At 53.8% G+C, this 20861-nt stretch overlaps 5 protein-coding genes across 5 annotated transcripts; 1 reads left to right on the top strand and 4 right to left on the bottom strand.

Annotated features, from left to right (window-relative positions):
- Positions 1-7782: 7782 nt before the first annotated feature.
- UV8b_05283 (uncharacterized protein) lies at positions 7783-8415 on the top strand (the record flags this gene model as incomplete). The annotated part of the gene is made up of 2 exons (XM_043142781.1): positions 7783-8115; positions 8413-8415. The coding sequence occupies 2 exons, from the start codon at positions 7783-7785 to the stop codon at positions 8413-8415; spliced, it is 336 nt and encodes a 111-aa protein (XP_042998715.1).
- A 587-nt stretch (positions 8416-9002) lies between these two features.
- UV8b_05282 (uncharacterized protein) lies at positions 9003-9706 on the bottom strand (the record flags this gene model as incomplete). Its single annotated transcript, XM_043142780.1, has 3 exons — positions 9003-9085; positions 9184-9431; positions 9684-9706. 3 exons carry the CDS (start codon positions 9704-9706, stop codon positions 9003-9005), a joined length of 354 nt encoding a protein of 117 aa, XP_042998714.1.
- A 1855-nt stretch (positions 9707-11561) lies between these two features.
- UV8b_05281 (uncharacterized protein) lies at positions 11562-12203 on the bottom strand (the record flags this gene model as incomplete). The annotated part of the gene is made up of 3 exons (XM_043142779.1): positions 11562-11871; positions 11937-12079; positions 12150-12203. 3 exons carry the CDS (start codon positions 12201-12203, stop codon positions 11562-11564), a joined length of 507 nt encoding a protein of 168 aa, XP_042998713.1.
- A 1149-nt stretch (positions 12204-13352) lies between these two features.
- Positions 13353-16255, bottom strand: UV8b_05280 (uncharacterized protein; the record flags this gene model as incomplete). Its single annotated transcript, XM_043142778.1, has 3 exons — positions 13353-14817; positions 14888-16082; positions 16144-16255. 3 exons carry the CDS (start codon positions 16253-16255, stop codon positions 13353-13355), a joined length of 2772 nt encoding a protein of 923 aa, XP_042998712.1.
- A 1825-nt stretch (positions 16256-18080) lies between these two features.
- UV8b_05279 (uncharacterized protein) lies at positions 18081-19963 on the bottom strand (the record flags this gene model as incomplete). Its single annotated transcript, XM_043142777.1, has 5 exons — positions 18081-18359; positions 18484-19170; positions 19309-19617; positions 19752-19781; positions 19892-19963. 5 exons carry the CDS (start codon positions 19961-19963, stop codon positions 18081-18083), a joined length of 1377 nt encoding a protein of 458 aa, XP_042998711.1.
- Positions 19964-20861: the final 898 nt, after the last annotated feature.

Here is a 20861-nt window from a genome sequence, read left to right as displayed (position 1 = left end):
AGGGTTTCAATCCGCGGTCAAGCAAAATGCCAGACATGACAGACATGCGAAGAAGCATTTTGTCCGTCTACCGTGTGGCGTCACTAGACGAGAAAGTTTTTTTTTTTTTTTTTTCTTTATTCTTTGTTGTCGTCTCGAACAGCGCATGATTGCCCGCCGCAGCTACGCACGATTGGACCGGGACAAAATGCCACGATATCTCGGGGGTGGCCGGTCCCCAGCCTTCCCGTGGCCACGTAGATGTCGCGATGTCGCGAAATGCGTAGCAACAAAAGCCACATGTCAAAAAGTCATTCACGTCAACCCACGGCCTGCCGTCCACCTGGCCAGCTTCCAGACGCGACCGACCGCCGCCCGTGGTCTCGTGGTCTCGTGCCACCCGCCTCAGCTGCCCCTGGCGCTCCGTCACCTCGCGCCCCCCCCCTGCAGGCCGTCCTTTTCCCTCTTTTTTTTTTCAGTTTTTTTTCTCCCATCTCGGCGGCTCTACGTCCGGGCCAGGCGCCGCGACACGGCGTAGGTGTGGGTGAGAGACACCTGGCGGGCCATGAGGTCGGAGACGGTGGGCCGGGCCGGGGAGAACAGCAGGGGGGGGTTGGGTTGTTGGGGGGCGTCGTTGGGGGGGGGGGGGGGCAGGGTTTTTCAATACAGATGAGGGTCGAGAGCGAGAAGTGTCTGCCTTGTCGAATCTAGTTCGTCCAGTCTTTTTATCGAGTCTGCTTATCGAGCCTGCCTTATCGAGTCTGCCTTATCGTGTGTCTGCCTTATCGTGTCTGCCTTATCGAGTTTAGTTTGTCGACGCTGCCTTATCGTGTGCGGCTCCCCGTCGTCTCTGCTTTATCAAGTCTTTATTACCGAGTCTCTTGGCCGAGTCTTCTTCAGTCTGCTTCAGTCTTCTTCAGTCTTCTTCAGTCTGCTTCCACCAAGTAAGCAAGGAGTGGGTCCGCGTTGCTCTCTTGTCGTCATCCCATTCCGCACTCCCTTTTGGCCTCGACCAAGCGGGACGACGACCCAGCAACGCTCCAAAATAATGCCGGCTCCAACGACGCTGCAACGACGCCAACGACTCACCGAGTGCCAGGCTCGGCGCTCGAGCATAACATGATGCATGGCAACCCGGCCGGCTGCATCGGGCGGGGGGGGGATTCCGCGTCGACCGCCGCCCCATGTGAGCGACCGGGTCCGATGAGATGAGCCCATGCGACCAACGTCCCGAGTTCCTTTTGTCCCCATCAGCCTACTGCACAGCACATACTGCACAGCACACAGACACAAAAGCGCAGCTGCGAACACGACCACGACCACGACCATGACCACAGCCCCGGGCCTGGCTGGCCCGTCCCGCCAGCGGAAAACCCGCAAAGGCCGTCGCTGCAACGATGCTTCGCCCTCCACGACGCGATGGCGATGACGGGTCTACTGCGGCTTTGCCTCTTTGTATTGTACCTTGTCTCTTGGCATGCCGGGCAGTGCGTGGTGACGGCAACCGGGGGGGGGGGGGGGGGGGTTGCGGTTGGTTGGCGGCAAGAGGCAGAGGACAAGCAAGGGGCTTGCTTGCTTGCTAGTCTGTCAGTCTGTCTGTTTGTTTGCCGTTGAGAGCGTGCTGCTTCTGGCACATGTAAAGAACCAAGACGTGAAAAGAAAGGCATTAGGCAAGTGAGCCGCACGCTTCATGCGCAGCACAGCACAGCTCAGCTCAGCATAGCTCAGCTCGTCTCAGCTTGGCAATCGCGCAGCCCGGCCGGCTCTGCTCTGCAATCCATGCTGCGATGCTGCCACGCCGTACTGCTGCTTGCAATCCCGCGTCCTCTCTCCGTCGTCCTGTGGTCCTGGACTTCCTTCTGGACTGTGCAATCATGTTGCTCTGTGCTCTGTAACCCCGTAGCCCGAATATGTATATGCATATTTGCATATGCTTGTGCTGTGCCTGTGCCTGTGCCTGTGCATGCGCTTATGCGTGTGCGTGTGCTTGTGCTTGTGCTTGTGCTTGTGCCTCTGCTTGTACTTGTACTTGTACTTGCACTTGCACCCCCCCGTCCACCCGCCATCCTGTCGCGCAACCTGCAGCCTACCTGTGCTCATATCCTCCTCCTGTGAGTTGTACTCCTTCCATCCTTTATCCTCCCCCATCCCCATCCCCATCCCCATCCCCATCCCCATCCCCATCCTCATCCATCCTCCATCACCCCCATCCTCCATCCTCCATCCAGATCCGCGCCCCCGCGCCCACGCACTCCCTGCTCCCTGCTCCCTGCTCTGCAATCCATCCGTCAAGTCCATTTGGCAGCTAACGGGTCGGGTATGCAGCCAGCCTCGTCCCGACGTGCGCCGGGCCACACGCCACCCCACGCCAAGCCCCCACGCCGCCCAATCAGCAGCGGCTGCTGTGCCACCACGACACGACACGACACGACAACCCACAACAAACAAACAAACAAACTACACAGCAACCCGCTGCGCGCAGCGACGTGCAGACGCCGTGCAGACGCCGTGCATACGCCGTGCGGACGCCGTGCGGACGCCGTGCAGCAGACCTGCTTGCTGCCTGGGCTCCCTGCAAATCACCGCTCTGTGCTCCGGCGTCCTACCGAGCACCGAGTACTGTACGTCAAAAGACCAACCAGACACCCAATTGCTCGTCATTCTTCTCTCCTCTTTTATACCGAGTACAGAAAAGGGGCTTATCCTTTCTTATCCTTCCTTTTTCTTTTTTTATTCCCCTCCTTCTTCTTTATCTTTTCCTTCTTCTTTTTTTATTCTTTTTTTTATTCTTCTTTTTTCGCTCGCTTAATCCCCCCCCCCCCACCCGCCCAAACGCCCGAACGGGACGGGCCGGCGGGGCCAATGTTGAAACCGGCCCGTTGCGAGAACCACTCGGCGGGCGTCTTGTTATCACAGAACCCTTTCCAGCTTCAACTCAACATTTGGTCCCCCAAAAAAACAAAAAAAACAAAAAAAAAAAGGATAAAAAGGATAAAAACTTCATAGAAAACCTTCCCCCCTCCCCCCGGTCCTGCAATTAATCCAGCCAGTCAGCGGTTTTTGCCGCCGCCCCAGCCACTAAGCCTATTTTCAGCCTACCCCAGCACCCCAGCACCAGCACCATCACCAGCACCATCACCATCGCCAGCTCCATCTTCACCAGCTCCATCATCACCAACAGCCCACGCCCATGGTGCCATCACTGCCATGCGTGCACGCATATCGACCAACCCCGTACAGCAGCAGTAGCAGGCCCTCTTCTCATGGCACCGTATACTTCGTGCAGTACAAAACATGCCCTACCTCCGGCTCGTCCATCCCCAGCCGCGGCCCACCAGCCCGAGAATCGCTCTGCTCTGATCTGCTCTGCTCTGCTCCCGCGTCCTTGCGTCCTTGGTCCGGCTCCATTCACTCCAACCTCGCGATCCCACGCGAGGCTGCTGCCGGTAAAAAACAAAAAATCCCATTCCTCCCGGCCTTGCTTGTGCTTGCCAAGTGTCCTGTCCACACCCTTTTCCACGCCCATCATGTGGCTAGGGTGCCATCTCGTCACCCTTCCTTGGTAGGAAATGGAAAGCCGAAAAGCCAAACCAGTTCATCCGCATCGCTCTCCCCTGCAAGGAGCGCTTGTCACGTAGCCATGGACGCAAGCTGCGTCTTATCCATTTAAGCTGCCGAGCCCCCTTTTCCCCCCTCCCCCTTTCCTTCTACCCCGGACCCTGTTTCATAGGGTTTCGTGGACCTACGGAGTACTCCGTACAAGTTGAGGTGGTGGCAGGCAGGCTGGCAGGCTGGCTGGCTGGCAGGCAGGCAGTTGTTATATGCACGGTCCAGCTCCCCCAGAGCAGAAGTCCATGAGCCGTCGCCGCCGTCCCACAAAGCTGGCCACAATATTGCTCGAGGCTTGTATGCGTGTTTTGAAATCCAATGGTCAAGTGTTTCTGCTCCCGTCCATCACAAGCCGAAGCCCAGGCTGCTCATCATCAAATCAGAAACCGCCGTGGTCTGGTTGTCGGTTTTTCTCTTTGGTTTCAGCTTTTTCTGCGAATCCGTCCGTGATCAGCTTGCCAAGACGGTACTGCAGTGTCAAGACGCCCGAGGGGGGGGGGGGGGGGAATCGTGGCAGGCTTGGTTGTTGGTTGTTGAAAAGAAAACCTGTCCTGTCCTGTCCTGTCCTGTCCTGTCCTGTCCGGTCACCCAAAGGGGCTCCCCCTGACGTCGCCTGCCAGTTCAAAGGATAGCAGATTCCGCTTGTGTGCGAGTTTCCAGGCATGCTGCTGGAGCCTCTCCGCTGCAGAGAGCAAGCCAGCAAGCCAGCGAGCCAGCAAGCCAGGAGGCCGGCAGGAAGCAGCCCGCCTGCTCCGTGTCACCGAGGCTCTCCCAATGCCACCAATTGCAGGGCCATATCCGGCAATAGGCATGCGCGCCTACACCTTCCCCAGCGTTGCTGTCGTTATTCCCAAGTCTCGTCCTGTTTGGAAGTTGGTGTAAACCGAAAAATTTTCAACCGGTGTGATGATTGCTATCCCTGATGCGCCTCGCTGCGGCTTCGTCCACAATCATCTTTGCCGCTGATTGTGGAAGCTGAGACTTCATAAATGCCAGCCGAATCAATTCCATTGGAGGCCTTGGACGACAACATCGTGGCGGGAGAGAACATCATACATCATCTCTCAAGAGGGCGTATCCACACGTCCCTCCCCCCCCCCCCCCTTTTTTTTTTTTCCCTTTCCTCCCCCTTGGCCGTGGCAGGCCGGAGGTTTTTTTTTTTTTGTTTTATGTTTTTTTTTTTGGCCGTCGCTTCGCCCCTCGCGCTCTTTTCCCCTTGTTGACTCTTGCTCCTTTTTCCCCCTTTCTTTATTGCTCATCATCCCGGCCCCAAACGGCCGCGGACACGTTAACAAAAACTTTCTCCTCACACCCCTCCTCCATCTTCATCGCAAACCACGGGCAAAATAATCCGCAGTATCAGGAGCCGAAGAAAAGCAAACTATCCAAGCTGCTCTCTCCCCTGCCTCGGCTTCCCCCTCCCCCCCCCTCCCCTTCTTCCCGCGAATACTATTGGCGTCGGCTCCAGGATGAAATCAACCGGCATGCTCATATCTGAGTCGGTGCAAAATTCATGCCAGGGTGGGAAGTATGCATTGGGAAACAGAATGTACCTAGCTTTCATCCAGGTATTGCGCACTTTACGCTCGCGATGTGAGCGCGGCGCGGCGGCTTCTGATCATTGCGGCATGGGCAAAGTCCAGAGGGCGAAAAGGACCAAAAGACTTGTGACTTCCTGTCTTCTCGTATTAAATGACAGCCACCGGAACCCAAAAGAACCAAAAAAAAAAAAAAAAAAAAAAGGGGGGGGGGGAAGGGGAAGGGGAGGAGGGCTTGGTTGGGGGCCCGCCAGGCACAAGCAAACAGCACAACCATTTACGCCCATCTTCTCGTAACAAGTACCGTAGCAGTGGCCCAATAGCAGATACTAGACCAGACGGCCGATGAGTATCCACGTGAAATAAGGATGAGATGCAAATTGAAATTGCGGAAAAGGAAAAAAGGCCGGACTCAGAGAAAACAATGCCGAAAACAGCGCCCAGCCCGATCATGACCCGGAAGGGCCAAAGTAGTCAGCCATTCATCGTCATGGCAGGCAGGCAGAATCCATGCGGTCGTCGGAAAAGTGATATAAAGAGAGTATATCACGGTACTATCTTTCTAAAAGAATCTATTGCCAATGGGATCGCTTAGTATGCATGCCACAGGTCATTATGAATTTGAATATGTCTTGATCAGGATACCTAGGAGCTTATCTTTCATTTCTTCTTCTTCTTCTCCTTCTTCTCCCTCTTTTTTTTTTCTTTCCCCTGGGCCCAGGGATGAGACCCAGAGCATCTTCATTTGTTGGTTATGAAATCTGCATCGGCTTTCCGACATCTTGAACCGGCAAGTGGCTCAGCTGGGGATAGATAAACAAACCAGAATGCTTGTGTACACCGAGACTCTCGACTCGTCCCGTCTTGGACAAGCTTGGGCTGCTTGTTCTGCTCATGACACTTGTCCGTCTTCGGGACGAACTCACAACCCCACGCGGCCGCAGATCTGGCCGCCCGTGTTGTCCCTTGAATAAAGAGACCCCTACTAAAAAGCCTGTAGCGAGAAAGAAACCTGCTGGAATACCAGGAATGGCAGTATTCAAGGTGGACCATGCATTGTGCATGCACCGCCCACGCAGTTTGTTGTTGTCCTGCAACCACAAGAGGCCAGGGCCCAAGACGAAGTCAATGCCCAATCATGATATAGGTGGCATCGCACGACATGGGCAGACCAAGACATTGAAAATTGGCGGAAATTCGGTTAGTGCTCGGTGCTCCGTCAATACCGTCATTGTACGGAGTATACACACTGAGAGGGGAGTGAAGGGCGTTTTTCCCTTGCAATCGGTCTGTCTGTCACCTTGGTTGAGCGCCGAGTTTTGGCCTTTCGACTGATTCCGGCTCCCCGAGGATTCAGTGGGTTCAGTTAGGGCCTTACTTGCTTGAGGCCTAATCAACGTGGCACGTACGCAGCGCGTCTTTCTGCGCAAACGGCAGCTAGACCTGCCCACTCTTTCAGACTGGGGCAGCTCGGATGTCGAGGGGGCCCCCTGAACCATTGGGCATTCAGGATACCTTGACGTTCCGGGCTTCCTGAAGGTAGTACCTGGCGCCGTTACAAGGTCCTATTGAGTTTGTGTGTGAAATACCAGTTCCCGTCCTGTCGAAAGAAGAAGCAAACCCCCCCCCCCCCTTCCCCCCTTTCTCCCCTCCCTCCTTCTTCTCCAGCTAGCAGTCTGCCATGCCTTGCCGTTTTTGCTCCAGGGAGGAGGGAAGGGAAGGGGGGGGGGGGGGGGGGGAAGGGCTCATGGAGGGGCGTCACTGTCAAGTGGGCGTGTATGCTGTGCATGACAATGGGTGAGTGTATGGGGCAAAGGTAAGGATACCCAATCCACGTATCGAAGCCTCTTTTTTCCCGCAGGGAGCAACATGAAAGTGACGATGGTGTTGGCTGGTGCGCTTGAAAAGTACTCGTCGGTTGAGGAACAGTCCCACTGTGGTCAAGTTATAGAGCGCGGCATGGAAGCAAGATGGAGCGAATAATGTAGCGGTCGACAGCTGCAGTCGAACAAGTATAAGTTTACATGCGTATCCCCTTCGACAAGACCAATTAAGGAGTCTACACAACGGCATCAGGTTGCGCCGAAGCGAAGCTTGTCCAAATTCCGCAAAAACAAAAAGAGGTTTCGTGACGCTGCCAGGGCACGGAAGAACACGGAAGAACTCGAAAGGCGTAATACATTTATAAAGTATCGAATCCGACCTGGACCGATTTGAGCGAGTCTTGAGCGTTCCGCGTGTGTCTCGTACTCGGAGGTAGTTGTTGTGCTGTGCTTTGCTTTGCTGTGCTGTGCTGCGCTGCGCCGGCGGTGGCAAAAGAGGCCGAACTACTCTGGTAAGCAACGATTCCCATCAGTTTTTCTCACTTCGATTGGGTGCGAGAACATCAGCCCAAGGACATCCCGTTTGAGAAGACCACCCCCCAACCCCCCCCCTCTCTTTCTCTCCCAACCCTTCCCCTCCCCCCTTCTTGCTCTCCACTGGGCCCAGAGGAGACAAAATAACCGCAAGTCGGGGCACATTCGTCCCTCCGTAGGCGGTTTCTATGGGCAGGGCAAAGCCTGGCTGACGGGCTGACAATGAGTTTGGTGGTTCTGCAGGGTTTTCTCCCCCTCTCACTTCGGCCCGCTGTGTGCCGCTGACCGATGCTTCGACTATGTGCTACTTTGATCAGACACGCTGGAGTTGCGGTTACTGGCGCTGGGGACACTTCCGGCAGCAATGCAATAAAGAATACCGAATGGGCGAGACGTGCGGGCTCAAGCTTGTGTACGAGACAAAGGTAGAAGGGGACGTGTGTAAGTTGTGTCATGACATGGAGAAGAAGCAGCGTCGTTACGACAAGATGTACCGGGATGTGCAGCGTTGGCAGCGAGAAGGCAACCGAAACGCAACCATAGAGCGGACATGTGCCGAGATGCAAGAGGTGCTTGGGCAGATCTACCGGATGCGGGAAGAGCACGAACACAGACTACAGTCTCTTGGACAGGTATGAAAGATGATTCCAGCCAACCCCGCCCAGAGGAAAACGAAGGGCAACAAAGAAGAATTTTGAAAACAGAAGAAAATAAGAGGAGAGGAGAGGAAAAGATAGAGGGGGAAAAAAAAGGGGAAAGAGGGAAGCGGGGGGGGGAAGAGGCGAGAGGAGAGGGGAGAGGGAAGGCGCTACCGATTGGAGAGGGAAGGAACAGTGACGGTTGTCAGCGATGTCACAAAGGGGGCTCCTTCGACGAGAATTGGGGGCAGCAGAATGGGGAATGCGGCTAATCAAAACTTGTCTTTTCAGTAACGAAACCACGGGACTTGCGGGAGGAGGGGCTTTACAGGCAACCTTAGAAGGCCAAGAGAGCGACGGGGGGATAGGGGGCAAAGACAAGAAGAAACGAAAAAAGAAAAAGAAAAGGAAAAAAGAAGAAGAAAAAAGAGAAAAGAAAAAAGAAAAGCAAGCGGCCATAAATCATAGGTTGGTTCGGCACAATATCAGCGGATGAGTGGGAATGCCGCCCATCACGTTAATCAGGCCAACTCGTCGGTTCGACGGCCCTTACGAAAAGCCGCCTAGAATCACCAAAACGCCCCAATGACGGACCCAAGGCGGGTGGAAGGACGACCCTGCTGTCTTTCTTTCTTCTTCTTTTTTTTTTTCCTTGGATACAGAAGTATTTTCGAGCAAAGCCAAGGTCTGGTTGGTAATCTTGCTAGCCATTCCCATGGTCCTCCTCTCCTGTGCGTGATTTCGTCGCTACTCGTTTACTCACTCTCAATATCGGCCAGCAGGGCAACGACACAGGCCAGATTTTGGCGATGCACGACAGAAGCGGCCGCAAACAGACCTCGAGTCTTCACCATGTGCACCGTGCGGACTTGTTGCACTTTTTAATCTATTTGTCTCCTTTCATCTGGCGTTGATGGTCCAGGTTTGTTGATGGCAACTGTGTTTGGATGCAGGTAGAGCTCAGCTATCATGTATTCGCTAGTTCTCAGATACCTCCAACACAGCGGAAATGCTCTGTGCTTCGACGATCCTATTTACTGACAAGAACTCCGTGCTCCGTACAGATCCGTCCCTGTTGGCGGGCTGCCGCTGCTGGGAATTCGGGTTTGGTGGGAGAAGAAGAAGTGGGCCAGCCGCTCAGCCGTCGTTTGAAAATATACCTTCGAGGACCACAAGGAGGAGCTTTGAAAGGGCAACATAATAGGGTTTGGGGCATTTGCTGTCCCACACCGTATTGGCCGGCGAACCTGTGTGACGGGAGGAAATGCAAAGGGCTGCATGCAGGATGAACAGAGACACCGTTGCCCGGTCTTGGTGGGTGGGAGGTGTGGGTAAAAAAAAATGACAAATTTAAGATGGAATCAGATAAGAAAAAGAACAAGAGAGAGAGACGGAGACAAAGAGAGAGAGATACAGAGACAAAGAGAGACAAAGAGAGACAAAGAGAGAGAGAGATACAGAGACAAAAAGAGAGAGAGACAGACAAAGAGAGAGAGAGAGACAGACAAAGAGAGAGAGAGAGACAGAGACAAAGAGAGAGACAGGAACAGAGAGACACGGACTGTCTGACGCTAGGCTCTGGCATGTACTGGCAACTGGTATCCAGAGAATTCAAAAGACCAGACGCGTACGACTTGCCCGTGACGCTGCTCCGTACTCGGCATACGATGCTATTTGCCAAACCAATCCAGAACGCCACACTGCCGTGCCAGCTCAAACAAGCACCCGGCGCGTAAAGCAACCGGACGACGAGAGCGTCGTCGCTGCTGTGCCTTTCCGATACTGATACAGGCTTATCGGCCCCTCCGCTTTCATTGTCTTCAGCATTGCTTTCGGTGGTTCCTACGGAGCAGGATACGATACCAGCTCCAAGATGATGCGAAAACGCACGCGCGACACCTTGTTTCGAGCTGGCCAGTCATGATCCGCCGCCCCTCGGTAATCGGGGAGAGAGATCTAGCATATCTAGCATCAATCTGGCTTTTGGGGAGGCCATCGTCATGCAGAAAGAAAGGTGTGCACCGGCGGCCGTGAGACGCACGCGTCTCTTATTAAACCCCCCCGAGGGCCGAGACGAATCCAGGTACCGCGACCGCCGAGTAACGCGAGGGCGTCTTGCTGCGAAGGATTTGCTCGCCATCTCCGTTCTGTGACAGGGTCAGGCTCATTTGAGATGCATGTACGTGGTCCACATGCATGCCAAGGTACGCACGCACGCACGTACGGACGAGACAAAGCAGCGCCCCCCCCCCCCCCCCCCCCCCCTCAGAACCCTTGATAATTGATGGCAGGTTTTCCCAACCTTTGCTTTCCAGGAGCTGGGAGTCTGACAAAGTTGTAATGGGATTCCCGAAACAAGGTTAGACGGCTGATTATTTAGGCGGCGTCCCGATGGCTTGGAGAGAGGCGCGGCAAGATCCTTGCTTCCGCTCTTCCCCTTTCCCTCAAGGAGGGTCTGGCTGGGGCGTCGGGACTAACTAAAGAAGCGGTTCGAGCCGAAAACGGAGAAACATGAAAGGAAGACCAGAGTCCATGCTAGCGGGACTCCACCGCTAATAAAACAAAGCTTAGCACGTGTCCCATGCTCAATGGAACATTGTTATGTGCATGGTGTCTCGTGACCCGTGCACGGAGTCGGCCTCCAGCCTCAGTGTCCAGAGTGTCCAGGGACAAGGGACAAGGGACAAGGGACAAGGGACAAGGGCAGAGATTTCGCTTTCCGCCCACCCGGTCCCGGTCCCGGCACCGCGGAACAAAAGCCAACCCGGCTCAGTATAGATGCGGCGCCGCTGGTCTGGTCTCGAGACACCCTTGCCGGCCGTTGCTTTTGTTGAGACGGTCAAAAAGACTGAAAGTCGGTATGAAGTGGGGTTGAAAGTTGGTTTTTTTTCTTGGTTTTCCCCCCCCTTTTTTTTCTTCTGTACATGGAAAAATAGAGAAAGAAAGGGCGACGTAGTATGGAGTACAGTCGCAACCCTCGCAGAAACTCGGAAAAGCAACAACATCATGACACTTCGAGGGACACTTGGATCAGCTGGGATCATTAACTCTTGTGAAAAAATCCCACATGGGGGGCGGCATTCTTGCAAATTCCTATGAAGCTCGTCTCCGACAGCCCCGGGGTGCATCCAAGTCCATGCTGGGGAAGTAAGCGAAAAGACAAAAAGAAAAAAATGCCTCAAAACAGCATAAACGAACGAAAGCTAAAGAGAAAAGAAAAGAAGCAGAAGAGGAAGGCGTACGTTGCCGGAATCGTCGTCTCCGAGCTTGTCGTCTCCGAGCTTGTCCTCGACCTGAGAAGTTTGGGGGGTGGGGAAAAAGGGAAGGGGAGGGGGGGGGTATATAAATAATTTGAAAACATGTCAAGGGAAGAAAAGGAACGCGTGTAGAGCTCGATCCCTTGGTCGTGTGACCTCTGACAATCATCCATGGTCATCTCATCATCTCATAGCTGCCGCCGCGTCCGCAAAAGTGCCAACGAGTGGACCGCCGTTCTCGTCTTCCAAAGTCTTGATGCTTGCTGGCCGGTTGCTTCGCATCTCGAGGTTCTCGTCGTCGTCGTCGTCGTCGTCGGTCAGCCAATCCACCTTGACTCCGTGGGCAAAGCACTCCTCGTCATTGTTCAACTTGGATACTAAATGCTGGTAGCGAGCGACTCTCGCGCCCTGTCCCGCATACGCAAAGGGCGTCGAGGCACCACCGCGGCCACCGGTGTCGTGAGGCCCAGTTTCAAAAACATCCACCATGTTACTGGATTCGGATCATCAGTCACCGTTGCTTGGGTCGGTACAGCGCAACCCCCCCTCGCCACCTACTTTGACGTCTTGGCCACTACCCTCTGCAAGGCTTCATGCTCGCGTTGTGCCTCGACCGTGTCGTCGCCATTCAGAGTTGGGTCGTTGAAGCTGCCATACTGCATTCCGTTGACGTCGTCGTACAAAAGTCGCGATTCTTCAGTCTGTTGGCGTCCGTCGTTAGGGACGGTCAATTGGAGAGCCAAGGTTCGCGCAAGTGTGTGATATTCCCACCTCGTCGTAGTCGTCCTTGTCCCGCCGGCCGAAGCACGACTGGCAACCTCCCATTCTGGTGTGGAACGTGATGAATGTTGCGAGGTGTTGGGGCAGCAGCTCTTGGGGAGGGCCTTTGCAGTTTGGGCACGCTCAGCGCACGGGTAACATGCTCGGGGAATAGAATGTGCTGGCCAGCGCTGCGATGATGTCGAGCCGTGAGCTTGATGATACGGTTGCGCTCGACAGACAGACTCGGTCGCTCGCTTTGCCAAGTGTAGCTTGCAAGGTGTGTGGTGTGGGTCAACACTGCTCGTGCCTTGCGCGTTGCGTGGTTCATGGCTGTGTCGGGTTAACCACGGCCCGTGGTCCGTAGTCATGGGTGACGTCGACGTCCCGTCCCCTTGTACCGAGTACCGAGTACTCCGTTTGGTCCGTGTTCCGGGGATTCTAGTCCCCACCGCCTTGTCACGGTTAGTTTATGTACCAGGTACCTGCTGACCTTGGGCGAAACCCCCCCTCCTCCCCGGTTCGCCCAACAGAGCCGCCACGGTGAGACTGAGCACTTCCCAGCTGCCGACATCGTGTCCATCTGCCTGAAAATAGACCCAACGCCAAACCAATACAGCAAAACAAAGAAAACAATGCGGCAATGTCCGTTGGATCGCCAGCTTGGGCCCTTTCGTCACGTCGTCTCTTCTCTATCTGCAGCAGCCCACTACCTAGGCGGCTCGCTCATTCTCATGACCTGATGGTCCGCTTAGCGGCCCCCTCTTTTACAGTTTCGGCGCTTCAAGTCCTTGCTCGAAATGGTAATGGTGACCAGCAATGTTCCTTTTCTCCTGCTCGTTTATAACGTACATGGTGTGTCTGATGCGAACTTCTCGATGAATCCTAGCTTGCTCCTGGGCAGTCCTCCACCATTCCCAACTTGAACTCAGCGGATATCCGCGTAGCTAAATGTCCAACAGCCACCGTCCCTGTTCCACCTACCTCCTAGTACCTAGGTAGTCAAACACCTTGTAGATTGTCCTTCCCACCGCTAAAAGACGACAGCCTTTTAGGGGTAAAATGAAAACAAAAAAAAAAAAAAACTCTATAGCACCCCTTCGCGAAAGACTACAACTTCAGGTTCCGAGCTTCGGCGACCAGGTAATGTCGTCGTTTCAACCAATTGAGCAGCTGGCGTTTCCTACAGCAAATTTGCGACAAGAGGTGCATACTTTACACCTCTGTATCCTCGACGCTGCCTTCGTTCATGTGCACGTCTGTCTCGGCCGTTTGAGTAGCTGGCTGGGTCATGGACTCGGACACGTTGGACACAGCGCTCTCTGTTCCGGTTTCCAGCATCTCGATGCTCCCCAACGCCTTCTCCAATTTTTCCTTCTCGGATTTGAGGGTTACCCTCTTCGCAGCAGTGTCGCCGTCCTCTTCCATCAGTCTCACGTAAATGCCTGCTGCGTCGGGACGGCGGATGCCGAGTTTATCCTCCAAATAGTGCGCAAGCTTTCGCCGGATCGACGGGATCATGCGGCAGATTATGCGCTGAGACACCGCATCAGCAAAACGCAGGGCCGCGAGGCGATAGTACCCCCTAACGTATGCAGCGACCTCTAGTTCCTGTGAGAACTGATCCGGGCCCATTTTCGACAACTCTGCCTCTCGCCTCCTGGCTTCTTGTGCCCGATCGTCTTCTGTCAGCTGTTCGCCTGGAATAAACGTTCTGGTCTCATCCCCCGACGCTCTGCGACGCAACCAGTGTCTGAATCGTTTGAGCTCAGTCAGTTCCTCCTTTTTGTATTGTACAAAGGCATCATTGTTAAAGGTCAGTAGTCTTTCTGTCTCGTCTTGGTAGAGAAGCTGGAGATCCTTCTCCGTCTCTTTCCTATGCTCCTCGAGACAGCCGCGCAAGTGTTTTTTGGCTTCTGCGTAAATGAACCTCTTCTTCAGCTTCTCAAGCGACTTGTTCAAAGTCGTCTCCAGTTCGGAATGCAGTTCCCGCATGGCCTGATGCAAAAAGGCGTCCATAGGCCCGTTCCAGGGCCTTACCGCTTCTGTTGCGAGATCTTCGTAGACCTCGTCAGACGTACGATCAGGCATGCCAGCCTTGGTCTTGGCCCCGATCTCATCACGTATTTGACGCAAGGTGCGGAAACGGCAACCTAGGTCTGTAAACTCCGTGAAAGGCTCTGGGAGCGCACCTTTTCGGACACTTGGCGCGCGAGAAGACGCGGTGTTCCCCGCCCTGCCCGGGAGCCCGCTCTGTGCGTCCGGCTTCAAGTGCCTATTCGTCGGCGTCCCTCCATTCACATACATGTCCAGCCGCGGTCTCTTTGAGGGCGTAGTGTTGGCTGGCATAGCGCGTCTCTTTGCTGTCGGAGTGGTCGCCGTCGTAGTCACAGATGCGTTATCCGACTCGTCATCGGAGATCTCAACAACTTTCATCAAGTCTGAGCTGTCCTTCAACGTAAATCTTGGCTTTATGCTAAGCAGACAATCGCGGAAATTCTGGGGCAGGTTGCTGAAATGCCTCGTCAAATAGTCCAGCTTAATCCTTGCCGAGTCGGCGAACAACATGAGAGCGGACTGAATCTCGAGCTCCACATTGTCCGGAAGCTCTGGCAGCATTGCCAGCTGCTCCTTGATTTGGTCCAAGTGTTGTTTGAGTTTGTATTTGGTGTGGGGCAGGCTATGTGGTCATCATGATTAGCTTGGGCTGCAAAAAAAAAAAAGCATGGCGCAGGACGTGTGCTACGGACCTTTTCGCAAATTCTGCCCCCAAGCGTTCAGAGAGGAAAGATTTCAGCTTCTCCACTCCGCATCGATCCGAAAAGCCGTGAAAAGCAGATGGCCACGTATCGATAGAGTGTGTTTCAAACATCCTGTCCTCCCAACGCTTGAGTTCGTCCAAATCTTCCCCCTGGGGACGCGACGTGATGAAGTACCCCAAGCCAGTTTGATGAGTCTCGCCGTTCATTATCGCAAGCCATTGCTCGTGGTTTCCACCATTTGGCAAGAGATCAGCTTTCGTCAGGACTCCAATGGTACGTGAGCACGCACCCAGTCGTCGGGTAAGCCCAAAGGTGCACGAGTTCTCGGCGTCACTGTTCATGGGCATGGAGCAGATAATGATGGCGGAGGATTGCCTTATGTATTCCATTGAAAGGTTGCGAACCACATTGACCAGGTAGTCATCTTTGGCATCTGCAGGATTTTGAAAGACGCCCGGCATATCGTAAAATGACAAGTCCGGCAGCTCGGGTCCTCTGATCTCGAGTGCCACAATGTTGGGCGAAAACTTGGCGACGGTCTCCTCTGCCGCTTTGGTGATTGGAGTGTTCACCGCAATGCTGCCAGAGCCCGGGATGAAGAGGCCGTGATGCTTGTCATCATTCAGAATAGCGATTTGCGCCCAACGAAGTACCTCTTCTATCTCACTCTTGTCATGCATGGTTTTGAACTCGTGCACGGCCGTCCCTTGTTTCTTGCGCCATGGGAAAAAGGGGTCATCAGCCGTTACATCTGACTCGTTTATGAGTCTGTCCAATGGCGGCTGATAGGAGTACTCCTTCCTGAGCGACACACGGCAAGACCAGTCGCTATTTTGCGAGACTCGGATGTGAAGAGGACATCTTGTGCAGGTTCCTTCGCTGCGAGGGAGTTCAAGGTTGGCAAGCCCAGACATGAGACTAGACTTCCCAGCAGATTGGTCGCCAACTAGAACCAATTGGGGAAGCTGTACGTGATGGGAGACACCTAGCTGTTGGAGCTCCCCCAGAGTATCGTTGCAAGCCTTGAGCTTCTTGCCGATAACCTGGAAAGACGTGTTGAAAAAACTCTCGCCGTTTTGGTTGCTAGCAGGGCTAGTAGCTTGTTGGCCAAGATTCGGATTCGCTCTAGCTCTGATCTCACGAAGGATTGGACCAGCATCAGTACTACGCTCACTAGGCGCTGCTGTCATCACACCAGCGTTAGTCTCGATGCCTATCAAGAAATGAGGAGGCGTTTCGCGTACGAGCATCTGATCTATGCAACCGTGATAGTTCATTTAGGCGAGTTGAGTAAATGGTTTCGTCGTAGTTTGAATCCAACGAACTTCCGCCATTGTTGTTATAGTCCGCACTCATGGGTTCATGGTCGTTCACAGAAGAGTTTGGTTCCAGCTTTATCGGTTGACCTCCCCGATGCCGGCGCAGGGAAGAAGTTGTCATTTGGATCGCGAAGCTTGCATTCGGGTTTTCACGGCAGGATGCAAGGAGTGACCTTTCCATATAGGCAAGGCAAATGCAAGGATGTTGTACCAACGAACCGAGCCAATGAGCTGAGTAATCTGGCAAATCGGAGAAAGTCCCGAGGAAGAGAGAAAAGGGAGAAGTAAAAAAGAGTTGAGTAGTTATAAGGCGTTGCTAAAGTGTGTAAGATGCCGAGGCCTGGGGTGAGTAGTTGCAAGTGAGTTAAAGGTGAAGTGGTGAAGTGGTGAAGTTGCAGCATTGATTTGCGGCGGCCGCCAAGCCAGACGCAGCTCGGGGCATCCACCTAGGCCTGATTGTAAATGATAACGCTAATGCCAGCAAAGCGGATACAACGAACCCAGCCGGCGGGGATTTTCGTCAACGAAACGCTCAATCATCTGCCAGCGCTTGATTCAACACGGCTAGAGCGCTTTTTAGCGAATTCCAGCATTTTGATCGCCTAAATCGGGCCCAGACTCGTCGTGACACTAACAAGAATTCATGGTGGAAGGAGTTGACCTGGTGTGGGGGGAAACGACTGGACTTCTGGAGGTGGCTGGCAATTGACTTTCCCCTGACCAATGTGACCTGAATTGGGAATAGCAGCCAGCTGTCCAGCGCGGCGTTGACGGCCCGTCGCAGGTCCCGACTTTCCCCAGTGCCACGGGCCACTAACAAGTCAATGCTCTTACGTGCCAAGTACTTCCTTGTCAGCCCGTTCAACAAGAATTTTTTTCGATAATCCAGGCAAGCGCCCTCCATGATCCTCAGCTAAGATTTTGGCCTCTTGCTTTACCTTGCTCTGCCATTGCATCTTGCGAATAACTCTTTTACACGTTGCCAGACCTCTAACTGTTGCACCAAAAGTGTGCCGCCACACAATGTGCGACTTTATTGGGTATTGTATATACATACTGCGATACTAACACCCTAAAATCCCCACACCATGAACTTCGCCACATGTTTGCCCCAAAGTGTCGTGGTGACGCCACACCAAGCGAGGTGGCTGGCGCTCTATTGTATTGTACTGTAACGGAGTACTGTGGCACCCTTCGACCCAAACATCTCGTCGCTCGCGTCTCTCCAAGCTGCATCCGCCTCCGCTCACCAACAGCAGGAACAGCCTGATCCTTGCCCTTGCCAAAAGGCCGCCAGACTTCTACGTAGCATTCTCAAGCAAGTTGTGCAGACCTGCGTCCGTGCAAAGGATCTGGAAACACACAAAGTCGAGAGAAGTGCTGTTGAGCACGGGAATGGGTCAAGATGTCTATGGCCGCCTGTGAAGGGCACTTCTAGCGTGTGTCGTTTAATGATGAGGATTCGTATGGTTTGGCCAATCGACAGCATCTACTTGGCCGAAACTTGACATCAGGAAGAAGAATGGCCCGGCAAGGTGCCTTCGTCAATAAATAAATTCGCTGGGGAAACTACGGCAGTACATAATGCGCCTAGAAGGTCTTCACGTATTCGCGAACCGGAGAGCATCGCCGAGGCACAAGTGGTTTCGAGACGCAGGCGCTAGAGCAAGCACGGCTATTTATATTTTTTTTGGGCCTTCCCATAGTGTCGTGGTGCTTGCCATGAGTAAAAAGACGAGCACAAAGACAATCTTTTTTTATTCTCCCGCCCCCCTCACAACCGTTGAACGCCTAATGCAACTCGTCAAGACATTGCATAATGGGGAATCAAAAATTTGGCACCGCAGCTGTGTACCTCGCGCTCACGGATCCTGTCCATGAAAATGAGAACGGCTCGCTGTCCTCGGCAACATTGGACTTCCCGGTCGGCTGCTTGATTTACCCAGGCCTTGGCTGGTAAATGGATCCGTGTTCAACCGGCGGGGATCCGCTGCGCGGGGTGTGTGTAGCGGAGTACCGACTTCCTCGATGGCCGGCTTCTCGAAGCTCACGATACGTACGGGGGGTGGGCGGTGGAGTCTGCGTTCAGGAACGCTGTAGATGTACGTGGCAAGGAGGACCAGTGAGGTACCAGTCAGGAACTGGCGATTCGAGTCAACATACTTTATGTACTCTACAACACGAGGGGAATGGGGACCCTTGGAGAGAAAAGGGAAGGAACCCAAGATGTGCAAGGTTGGGGTGAGGCTAGGACAAGGGACTCACAGTTGCGTTGACGGGGAAATCAAAAATAAACACGCTGACAATGAAGCTTATAACAATGCTGATGCTTGTCGCAAAATTTTTGACAATATTGTCCGCATCGCGAATAACGAGGCTAGCCAGCAGACCGCCAGCGGCCTGAAGCAAGACTGCCGTCCACACAACCGCATTGTAGCCTTCGAAGAAACCGTGTTCCCAGATGCCAGCACCGTCTTGGTATATGCAACCGCCCAGGAAGGCGGCAATGAGGGAGTAGAAGCTCAGCTGGACGTTGCGCACCCAAAGAGTAGCATTGGTGGAACTCTCTTTGAGCAGCTTTTCAAAATAGACTCCCGCAAGTCCTGACACGGTAGCAGAGATCAAGACGGCTGGTAGGCCAACAGAGAAGTTCATCATGGGTTCGGCGGGCGGCATATCCTTGGCAATGCCTTCGTACGTAGCAGACCGTTTGCTAAGATGCAGGGCAGGCTCGGGTACGCTGGCTCCAGCCACCGTTTGACCGAGTTCGTGTTTCGATCGGGGAAAGAAATGATCTGGAACCCCGTGCAGCAGGAACTTGTCGCTTGCCCTCTCGGATGATGGCAGAGAAACGATGCAGACACCGCAGGTGAGTAGAACGAGTGACACCCAGCCCTTTGAACCGAGCTGGCGGCGGAGAAGCATGACGCTGAAAACGGCCGTGATGATGATCTGATTGCAAGAGAAAAAAGAGGAAAAAGAGGAAAAAGAAGAAGAAGAAGAAAAAGAGATCCGTTAGCTCACTGGTAAGGAAAGCGACATGGGCATTCAAAACAGGCTCTCGGACGTATTGAGCCCGGCAAACTGTACCTTTACTTGATATAGAACCTGAAAGTGAACCGGATCCAGGTTACCAACCGCGACATATTGCAGCAGATTTTGCACAGTGTAGAGGGCAGCAGGCCCAGCCATGAGCCACCCATCCACTGAAAAGACGCCATTGTAGATTTGCTCGAAGAGGACAGTGGCAGGTGTGCTGGGCGCAAGGGTTTCCGAAGTCTCGTACAAGGCAAGCGTGAGAGAGACGGCTAGCTTGATGACTTCATGGAGGAAAACAGCGGTTGACGTAAAATATCTGTGGTCGCCATCCGGGGGCATGACTCTTGAATAATGCATAACCTAGCAGTTTCCCCCTCCCCGCCTGGTTAGACACAGCTCGACAGCAGAGCCCAAGTCAAACGATGCCCTCTGAGTGTTCCTTCATATTATCTCCAGCTTCGCGTGGGGCAGAGCAGTTTCCGATGCGGACGTACCAATATCAGGGCCGAGTTTTGAAACGTCAACTGCGTCAGTGTGTCAGCTCGAGGCCTGTTCGGTCCTGTTTGGGAGAAAAGGATGGCAGGCGTCTTGGGATGGATGAGCGTCAACGGGTAATGCCAGCACCAGCACATACTAGGACAAAGGATAGACTCTTGCCGAGCTGATTTCCTTTGCCAACCCGAAGGCCGGCTGCGCCAGCCGCCATGGCTCGGCTCGGCTCGTTTTATGCTGCAGCAACAGCGGTTCGGTCCTCGTGAAAGGCCGCAGAGGCAGCTTGATTGCCTGTTCCGTTTCGCGTTTGGTCTGAAGGGAGCGATTGGGAGGGTTCCTCGAACAAAGCGGTGCGTCCCCTGTGCGGCAAACAAAAAGAGATGGCGCCACGGCGGTCAGCTGGGGAAACGAACGAGAAAAGAAGGACAAGATAACTGAGCGGCAAAAGAATCGAATGTTGAAAAGACAGTGTGGCTACCGGCCAAAATGATGGAGAAAGCAAGCTATGACGGTCAAGGTCAAGGTCAAGGCCGGGGCAGCGCCCAACTGAAGAAATTGTGGCTGAAGCTAACTCTGCACTCTGCACAAGTCTGGTACGAGGTTCTCTGGTTGGGGTCAACTTGTAAAGCCTCAACCTCACCCCGTCAGGGAAAGTGAAAGCGGTCTATTCTGGTGGGAGGTGCGTCGTGTGTTCCCGCCACAACGGCACAATTCGTGCTCCACCAAAGGCAATCCGGCTTCCCGGATTGCAAACCGTTACGTCAACTCCGTATTTCATATGCCCAGGGCCCTGCTAGTGTTTTTTTTTTTTTTTTCAGCTTTGGACGTCATGCGCTGCCAGACCCAAAATAAAAAAAAATAAAAAAAATAAAAAAAAAAAGGGTCGGGGCCGCGCACGAGGACAATTCTCACTATGCACGCCGAAGAGGTATGTATGCAAAATGGATGACGTTTTTGGTAGCAAACGACCGACCGCCTTCTCTGTGTAGCGTGGCGTGGCGCAAAGGAGTCTGGTACGGGTTACTTTCCTTTGCCAACTGCGTCCTTCCGTCCTTCCCTTTCCATAATTCAGGCCGGCCAGCCAGCCAGCCAGCCAGCCATGACCATCCCAT

Source organism: Ustilaginoidea virens, chromosome 4 (assembly GCF_000687475.1).
Source record: "Ustilaginoidea virens chromosome 4, complete sequence".
NCBI classification, from domain to species: Eukaryota; Fungi; Ascomycota; class Sordariomycetes; order Hypocreales; family Clavicipitaceae; genus Ustilaginoidea; species Ustilaginoidea virens.
This window is presented reverse-complemented; position numbering and strand designations above follow the sequence as displayed.